We start from the raw sequence: 10057 nt of genomic DNA on the forward strand, positions 1-10057 counted from the left end.
GGCATCCCACACTGACGTACAGGACCCCCCTCTGCTTCCTCTCTACCTCCCCGGACGCAGCGGCACCTGCCTCCGCCCCCCAGCTCGGAGTGGTACACGATTCTAGCGTCTTCGCCCTCTCGGCCTCCTTCACCAGTTCCCTGATGGACTTGTAGCTCTTTCAGTTGTTATACTTTGCCTATGTTTATGCCGGCCTTTCCTGGTCGTACTCCCCACCTGGGGAGCTGTTTATCTTTAGATCTCCCATGTTCTCACCCCCAGATCCCTTAGTCGGTTCTCAACTGTTTTACTGTTACCCTCTGTTACGATATGACCCTGTTAATGGCCCCCATTTCCCTTTTTCCTCTTTCTCCTGCTTCTTTTTCTCTCTCTTCTTCACTAACCTCTCTGGAGCTGGCGCTCCACCCGTTCCAAGCGGTTGGTGATGCATCGCCTTGATGCCAGGCGGCGCCCCCTACGGGCTTCGAGCCCGTTTGCTGACCTAGGTGCCCTCCCGACGCCTAGCATCCCTTCCCCCTGTCAGCACCACTAGTCCTGGCCTCCACTGCTGGACGACCACCTACCCCCCCCCCCCCCCTCCGGTGCTCTTTCCTTTCCCCCTCCTTTCTGACCACGATAGCCTCTGCTCTGCTTCTTTGTCTATTCTGCTTTCCTCTTTACTGCTTGCCCATGGGTCTCCGGGTACTCTCTTTTAATGTGAAGGGCCTGAATAGCCCTCAAAAGAGAGGTAAGTTCTTTGCCACCCTTAAACTTCACAGAGCTGACCTGGTCTTCCTCCAGGAGACTCATTTTCTACATGATGCCCACCCTACCCTACAATGTAAACCGTATCCTGACGTGTTTCATGCCTGTGACCGTTTGGCTAAAAAGCGGGGAGCTGCGATCCTATTTGCCAGCCATCTCACCTTTGGCCGGTTCCTTGTGTTAGTGGGGAAACTCAATCACAAATTGTGCACCTTAGTCAACATCTATGCCCCTAACCAGGGACAGGAGCGGTTCTTTGTAAAACTAGACGCGCTCCTCACTCAAGTCCGACAGGGCGACCTCATACTAGCTGGAGATTTTAACGCTGTGTTGAATCCGAACATAGACCGCTCCCCCTCTCTCTCCTCTGCTTCCCCGTCGGACTCTCTCCGCTCTAGGGGGTCATTCCGAGTTGTTCGCTCGCAAGCTGCTTTTAGCAGCTTTGCACACGCTAAGCCGCCGCCTACAGGGAGTGAATCTTAGCTTCTTAAAATTGCGAACGAAAGATTCGCAATATAGCGATAAGACATCTCTGTGCAGTTTCTGAGTAACTCGAGACTTACTCGGCATCTGCGATCAGTTCAGTGCTTGTCGTTCCTGGTTTGACGTCACAAACACACCCAGCGTTCGCCCAGACACTCCTCCGTTTCTCCAGCCACTCCCGCGTTTTTCCCAGAAACGGTAGCGTTTTTTCACACACTCCCATAAAACGGCCTGTTTCCGCCCAGAAACACCCACTTCCTGTCAATCACATTACGATCACCAGAACGAGGAAAAAACCATGAGTAAAATTCCTAACTGCATAGCAAATTTACTTGGCGCAGTCGCAGTGCGGACACTGCGCATGCGCACTAAGCGGAAAATCGCTGCGATGCGAAGAAATTTACCAAGCGAACAACTCGGAATGACCCCCATAGATCCCTCCTCCGCCTCATGCGATCCCAGCTTCTCTACGACTCCTGGAGGATCAAAGATCCCACAGCACGTGACTACACCTTCTACTCTGCCCCTCATAACTCTTACTCCCGCATCGATATGATCATGCTCAGCCACGAACTTGCCTTGAACCTCCGGGCTGCCCATGTTCACCCACTGATATGGTCTGACCATGCCCCTATCTCCTGCGATCTCTCGGGCCTTCTCTCCCTCCCCCGCCCCATGACTTGGCGCCTCAACGACTCCCTCCTTCACAACCCGGAGACACGCTCCCACCTTCGGGATAAGCTTTCTGACTATTTTACCCTGAACGATTCCCCCGACACTTCCAGGTCCACTCTTTGGCTGGCACACAAGGCGGTCCTCCGGGGACATATCATCAGCCTAGCCTCACGGGCCAAGAAACAATCCCTCACCCAGCTTAATAGACTTTCTATCAGACTCCATTCCCTCGAGACCCAGCATAAGGCGTCCTCCGACCAGACCATCTTGTCCGAACTCCGTACTGTTAAGGCGGAACTTGATCTCCTTCTCTCCAGACGGGTGGCTAAACGTCTTAAATGGCTTCGCCAGTCCTTTTATGAGAGGGGGGATAAGGCGGACAAGATTCTGGCGGCACGACTCCGCTCCGCTAGGGCCAAAACTAATATTATTTCCATTAGAGACCCTCTTAATCGGTTAGTCCATGACCCTACCACCATTAGGGCGGCGTTTCAATCTTATTACAATAACTTATATAATCTCCCACCCACCCCCGCCAGGTCCCTCCTCCCAGCCCCACTTTGACTTGATCTCTCACTTTCACTCGGCCTCCAACCTGCCTAAATTGCCCCGAGACGCCATGGACCATCTTAACATGGAGATCTCGGTGGAAGAAATTACCCAGACCATTCTCTCACAAAAGATTGGTAAATCTCCTGGCCCGGATGGGTTTACAGCTCTTTACTACAAACAATTCTCCGATCTCCTCTTCCCCCCACCTTCAATCCCTGTTTAATAAGATCATCCATGGCGACCCTGTTCCATCCGAGATGTTGGAGGCTAGAATTGTGGTGATCCCTAAAGAAGGCAAGGATGCCCTCAACTGCGCTAGCTACCGCCCTATATCTCTCCTGAACCTTAAAATTTTTGCTAAGATTCTAGCTAACCTTCCCTTGTCCACTACGACCAAGTGGGGTTTGTCCCGGGCCGCCAGGCGAGAGATAACACCAGACGCGTAATGGATCTTATACATATCTCGAACTCCAGGGGATCCCACACTATCATGCTCTCCTTGGATGCTGAAAAAGCTTTCGACCGGATCTCCTGGAGTTTCTTAAGAGCCGCCCTGGAGGCCTACGGCATGTCTGGTGCCTTCCTCTCTGGTGTCCTGGCGCTATACTACTCCCCCTCTGCCACAGTCCTACTTAATAGGGTCCCATCTGCTCCGATCAATATATCGAATGGTACACGTCAGGGCTGCCCCCTGTCACCATTGATATTCGCCCTTGTTATCGAGCCTCTCAAATTAGAGCTCACCAGGGTATACATGGTATACCAGTGGGTCGTACCGAGCCCAAAATTTCCCTCTTCGCCGATGACGTCCTACTTTCCTTAACCCAGCCCCTTATTTCGCTCCCGAACCTATTTTCAGTCCTCCATTCCTACAGTCTCGTATCAGGCTACAAGATCAATTATTCCAAGTCCGAGGCCATGCTGCTTCACGTCGTCCCCCCCCCCGTGAGGCTGACTCCCTCCGTACCAGTTTCAATTTTAGATGGCAGCCTACGAGGATCAAATACCTAGGGATTTATTTGACTTCCCGCTACGACTCTCTCTTTAGAGAACTTCCCACCCCTCCTCACCAAAATGCTTGCTGACCTGACATCCTGGAGGAGTCTTTTCATTTCGTGGCTGGGCAGGATCATTTCGGTTAAAATGAACATAATCCCTAAATGGCTCTACCTTTTCCAGACTCTCCCTGTGGCAGTCCCGGCCTCCTTTCTCCGTACTATCCAGCGAGCACTCGTACGCTTTATCTGGAACCACAGACCTCCCCGCATTGCTGCCAATACCCTAAAACGGCCGACCTCTGCGGGCGTCAGAGGTCTCCCGGATATTAAACTCTACTATCTGGCCTCTCATCTCTCCCATATTGTTGCTTCCTACGCCCCCCCCCCCCCCCCCCCCGGGGTCTGCTTCCTGGCTAGATATTGAAGCAGCCTATCTCAACCTATTGGACCTGTCTCTCCTGTGGGGTTTGCCCTCGACCTCCCGACCCCCAGCCTCCAAACTCCTCCCCACGATCAAATTTAATCTTAAAATTTGGGATTCCTATCCCTTGAAGATGGGCCTTACCACTACCCCCTCACCCTTGACCCCTATCTGGCAGAACCCTTTGTTTCCTCCTGGATACTCGGCTATGAGATTCCGTACATGGATAATGTTGGGTTTTAAATTCCCAACCGATTTTTGCCGATCGGGGCCAATGGTTGTCTCTCCCTGCCCTACAACAGAAGACTCCCTCGCACCCACTTAATCCCTTTCAATTCCTGCAAATCCGGCACTTCTTGGCCTCCCTGCCCTCCCCTGCCCTCCTCCGAACCCTCACGCGCCTGGAAAGTTTATGCGTACACTCTCCCCTCTCCAAAGGCTCAATCTCTTCACTCTACTCCCTCTTACTGGATTCGTCCCTTCCTCCCTCCTGGCCTCACGAGCTCTCCTGGGAACGTGATCTCGGGCCCCCTCCGGAGGGTGGCGACTGGGAGGACATGAGACTGGGGATTGCTAAGTGCTCCATTGCTACCGCCTTTAAAGAGATGGCTTACAAAATCTACTACCATTGGTACTATACCCCGGACAGGCTACATAAACTCTTTCCGTCTACTTCCCCTGCTTGTTGGAGGAATTGTGGATCTAGAGGCGACATGCTACATATATGGTGGACTTGTCCGTCCATCATCCCCTTTTGGAACTTAGTCCACTCTCTCCTCGTTTCTCTCCTAAATTCCCCTGTACTGAGAGATCCTTGGATCTTTCTGCTGTGCTACCCCCCCCCCCTACCCCCCGACACTTGATAAATTCTCCCGTAAACTGACTACACATATTTTAACTGCAGCTAAATCACTGATAGCCCTCCACTGGAAAGACCCCTCCCCTCCCTCTCTCTCAGCCCTCAAAGCCAAAGTTTGGCATATTGCATCTATGGCACAGATTACGTACTACCTTCATGACCGTGGTCATGTTTTTGAGCAGGTTTGGGCCCCCTGGCTCACAGCTGAACGCTGTCCACCACCTCGCCTCTTACGGGGACCCATGGGCATCGCCGACTGACCTCTCTCTACCTCCTTCTTACTCTTCACTTGCATTCTTTCTCTATCTTTTACCCTATACCCACTAGTTTCAGCAAATATACCGTGATTGGATTCCTCTGTCGTGGTCTTCCCTTTCCCCTACCCTCCTTCCCGTCCCCCCCAAATAAGATACTTCATTACTGCAATGTTATTTTTGTTTGCTTTTACGGCTTATTCTAAAATTGTGGCTTCTGTTGGACTCTGGTCCTTCTGACCACCAGTCCCCATTCTTGATATTTGTTTATCCAATGTAATTTGCCACGCAAAATAAAGAATTTAAAAAAAAAAAAAAGATGAGAGAGGTCTGTAATTTCCATCATAGGTACACTTCAACTGTGAGAGACAGAATCTGAAAAAACAAACAAAACAAAACAGGAAATCACATTGTATGATTTTTTAAACAATTTAGTTGTATATTCTTGTGGAAAATAAATATTTGGACACCATCCAAGCAGCAAGATTTCTGACTCTCACAGACCTGTTACTTCTTCTTTAAGAAGCTCTTCTATCCTCCACTCGTTACCTGTATTAATGGCACCTGTTTGAACTGGTTATCTGTATAAAAGTATAAAAGACACCTGTCCACACCCTCAAACAGTCAGACTGCTACCTCTCCACCATGGCCAAGACCAGAGAGCTGTCTAAGGACACCAGGGTAGAGCTTCACAAGGCTGGGTTGAGCTACTCGACAATAAGCAAGCAGCTTGGTGAGAAGAGATCAACTGTTTGTGCAATTATTAAAAATGGAAGAAATACAAGATCACTGACAATCTCCCTCGACCTGGGGCTCCATGCAAGATCTCACCTCGTGGGGTATCAGTGATCTTGAGAACGGTGAGTAATCAGCCCAGAACTACACGGGGGGACCTGGTCAATTACCTCAAGAGAGCTGGGACCACCGTCACAAAGGTTACCATTAGTAACACACTACGTCGTCCTTGATTGAAATCCTGCAGCGCCCGAAAGGTCCCCCTGCTTAAGCCAGCACATGTCCAGGCCCATCTAAAGTTTGCCAGTGACCGTCTGGATGATCCAGAGAAGGATTGGGAGAATGTAATGTGGTCAGATGAGAGCAAAATCAAACTTTTTGGTATAAACTCAACTCGCCGTGTTTGGAGGGAGAAGAATGATGAATGGCATCCCAAGAACACCATACCCACTGTGAATTATGGGGGTGGAAACATCATGCTTTGGGGCTGCTTTTCTGCAAAGGGGACAGGACGACTAATTCGTATTAAGGAGAGGATGAATGGGGCCATGTATCGTGAGATTTTGGGCAAAAACCTCCTTCCCTCAGTAAGAGCATTGAAGATGGAATGTGGCTGGGTCTTCCAGCATGACAATAACCCCAAACACACCGCCTGGGCAACTAAGGAGTGGCTTCGTAAATCTGTGAAGGGAGTTGAAAGTCTGTGTTGCCCGGCGACAGCCCCAATACAGATCTAGAGAAGATCTGCATGGAAGAGTGGGCCAAAATACCTGCTACAGTGTGTGCAAACCTGGTCAAGAACTACAGGAAACGTTTGACCTCTGTAATTGTCAACCGAGGTTATATTACAAAGCATTGAGGACAATATTTGGACAATCAAAAAGTTTATTTTCTGCAAGAATATACAAATACATTGTTTCAAAATCATACAATGTGATTTCCTAGTTTTTGTTTTTTTTTCAGATTCTGGCTCTCACAGTTGAAGTGTACCTATGATGGAAATTACAGACCTCTCTCATCTTTTTAGGTGGGTCAACTTGCACAATCGGTGGATGTCCAAATACTTTTTTGCCCCACTGTACCAATATGTCTCTAACGGTAGATCCCTTTTTATGCTCACCACCTGAGGAACGCTCTCTTGTGCCAGGTGCAAAGGTATACATTTAACACTGTTTGTCCATTCTTCATTGTAACATTGCACAGGTAGGGATAGTTGGTGCCGATGGTTTGAAATCTTGCCACAAATTTTAGACAGGATTTTGGTCATGGCTTATTGGGCAGTATTTGTTTGATCATTCCGTTGATAGGCTAACGTCCTCTATGTGATTTATATAGAGATATCGTGGTGTTATGCATCGCCAATACCTTGCAATGCTGAGTATATGAAATACCAGTGGATTCAGGAGATCGAAGCAGATGGGTTGATAGTGCAATATACTGTGGAGAGCATTCTAAGCCGGGAAGTATGGGAACTAATGCATTCATAAGATTTGTATTTATTATTTTTCATATATTGTGCAACCCATCCAACCCAGTGCGGTCTTCATTGCAGTATTGAGGAGGCCCAGTCTCATGTGTACCCTGTGTAGCAGCATTGCTTTCTGATCACTGCTGATGAACTGTAGACCTGAGTCACCATGTTTAGCAACCTGTTAGGAGATCTCAATTTTACTATATACTGATGTGCTCTACATATATATCTCCTGCAGCTCTGCACCGTGAGTTATGGAAAAGTGAAGTTGGTCTTGAAACATAACAGGTAAAGTGTAGCCAATACAATACATTCTGCATTGTTACACTCACTCAGCATATTCCTAAATGTCAAGTGATCCGTGTTAGGCCAATGCAGCAATTGACAATATGACCTAATAAAATTTGAAACCAGCCCCCGGACAGAATGTAACTTTCCTTCTCACACCCCTATTGCCAAGTTGTTTTGAATATGGATAAAACCATCCTATAATTATAAACAGTCGCACTTTATTCGGGTGTTGGACAGAGGTGACCATGGCTACAAGTTGTGTACCTTATGACTGAAGAACTTGTATTTTCTTAGAACCAGGGAGAGTGGGCTGTTGGTTCTCAGTTACTTTACATGGGGACCTAATGTGATGTTGTATCGTGCCTAGATTGCAGATTTTTGTTTACCTCCATAGAGATGTGCACAAAAATCTGCAATTATTCCCATGACTCTGGTTATACCATATATGGCAAATGTACACAGGCCCCCTGTATCACTGGTGTCTTGATCCATAATTGAGTTGAACGCATTGTGTGTTACAGCTATATAGGTACTTGTAAATTCACCCCTTTACATATCTACGTGTGCTAGGCTAACTTCTGGGAATCTATAGATATTAATACGTTTTCATGTACTAGCAGGAGCATGCTCATTGCGCCCATGAGAGACCATCTGTGACATCCAACTTCAGCAAGGTGCCAGCTTTCCTCATTGGCTCACATGAGATTGCTCTTAAGGCTTGGCAGCTCACACCACAAACTAATACATTACATGATACCCAAAGCGGTTTAAAAGATAGAGGGAGGGGCATAGTTCAGTATCTGATTTTGATTATTAATGGTTAGCACTTGCATTTGTTCCAGGTTTTATTAAATTAGTTCTTCGTTGTTTTACATTGTGCTGATCATATGACCTCGCCAGGTACTTTGTTGAGAGCGCCCACCCTGAAGTCATCCAGGATCTCCTGCAAGACTCCACCATCCGAGGCTGTAGACTGAGGAATGAGGAGGGCGAGGAAACAGAGCTTATTACAGAGACATTTACTAGCAAGTCTGCTGTAAGTAGTACAGCCTATTGGTTGGTAATCTAACCGGCTTTTCTGGGGACACCATTTCAGATGTCCTAAATTTATATTGGGATCTGCCTCTCCTGGGGTCCATAACAATGACATGTGGGGCTACAGGCCAATGGTGCGCTGACACTTTGGTCCCCCTGCAGCGCAATGTATATGTAAAACCATAGGCGCCAAATGCAAATGAGCTTTCATTCTTTAACTTGTTAGGTTATAGCTGCCTATAACAACTATTTATTTCTCTTACGTCCTAGAGGATGCTGGGGACTCCGTAAGGACCATGGGGATAGACGGGCTCCGCAGGAGACATGGGCACTTTAAGAAAGACTTTAGATCTGGGTGTGCACTGGCTCCTCCCTCTATGCCCCTCCTATAGACCTCAGTTTGATACTGTGCCCAGAGGAGATGGGTGCACTACAGGGAGCTCTCCTGAGCTTCCTGACAGAAAGTATATTTGTTAGGTTTTTTATTTTCATGGAGCCTGCTGGCAACAGACTCCCTGCATCCAGGGACTGAGGGGAGAGAAGCAGACCTACTTCTGTGAGTTTCAAGGCTCTGCTTCTTAGGCTACTGGACACCATTAGCTCCAAAGGGATCGGTATGCAGGTCTCACCTTCGCCGTCCGTCCCAGAGTCGTACCGCCGTCCCCCTCGCAAAGCCGGAAGATAGAAGCCGGGTGAGTATGAGAAGAAAAGAAGACTTCAGAGGCGGCAGAAGACTTCAGGATCTTCACTGAGGTAACGCACAGCAGTAAAGCTGTGCGCCATTGCTCCCATACACCTCACACACGGCAGTCACTGTAAGGGTGCAGGGCGCAGGGGGGGCGCCAGCATATAGACCTCTTTTTGGCACAAATAAGTATATATACAGCTGGGCACTGTGTGTATATGTATATGTGTGTGTGTGTGTGTGTGTGTGTGTGTGTGTGTGTATGTATGTATGTATGTATGTGTATATATATATATATATATATATATATATATATAATATATATACTGCTCAAAAAAATAAAGGGAACACTAAAATAACACATCCTACATCTGAATGAATGAAATATTCTAATTAAATACTTTGTTCTTTACATAGTTGAATGTGCGGACAACAAAATCACACAAAAATTATCAATGGAAATCAAATTTATTAACCCATGGAGGTCTGGATTTGGAGTCACACTCAAAATTAAAGTGGAAAAACACACTACATGCTGATCCAACTTTGATGTAATGTCCTTAAACCAAGTCAAAATGAGGCTCAGTAGTGTGTGTGGCCTCCACGTGCCTGTATGACCTCCCTACAACCCACACAAGTGGCTCAGGTAGTGCAGCTCATCCAGGATGGCACATCAATGCGAGCTGTGGCTAGAAGGTTTGCTGTGTCTGTCAGCGTAGTGTCCAGAGCATGGAGGCACTACCAGGAGACAGGCCAGTACATCAGGAGACGTGGAGGAGGCCGTAGGAGGGCAACAACCCAGCAGCAGGACCGCTACCTCCAACTTTGTGCAAGGAGGAAAAGGAGGAGCATTG

The 10057-nt window shown here is 47.9% G+C and overlaps 1 protein-coding gene across 1 annotated transcript in view; it reads left to right on the forward strand.

Moving 5' to 3' along the window:
- The window catches only part of ERCC3 (ERCC excision repair 3, TFIIH core complex helicase subunit), a 106185-nt gene that overhangs the window by 39522 nt on the left and 56606 nt on the right, over nucleotides 1-10057 (forward strand). Inside the window, exons 4-5 of the mRNA XM_063933968.1 lie at nucleotides 7431-7480; nucleotides 8384-8519. Coding sequence (XP_063790038.1) covers nucleotides 7431-7480; nucleotides 8384-8519 — 186 coding nt within the window. The remainder of the gene's footprint in view (nucleotides 1-7430; nucleotides 7481-8383; nucleotides 8520-10057) is intronic.

This window comes from Pseudophryne corroboree, chromosome 7 (genome assembly GCF_028390025.1).
Source record: "Pseudophryne corroboree isolate aPseCor3 chromosome 7, aPseCor3.hap2, whole genome shotgun sequence".
Classification (NCBI taxonomy): domain Eukaryota; kingdom Metazoa; phylum Chordata; class Amphibia; order Anura; family Myobatrachidae; genus Pseudophryne; species Pseudophryne corroboree.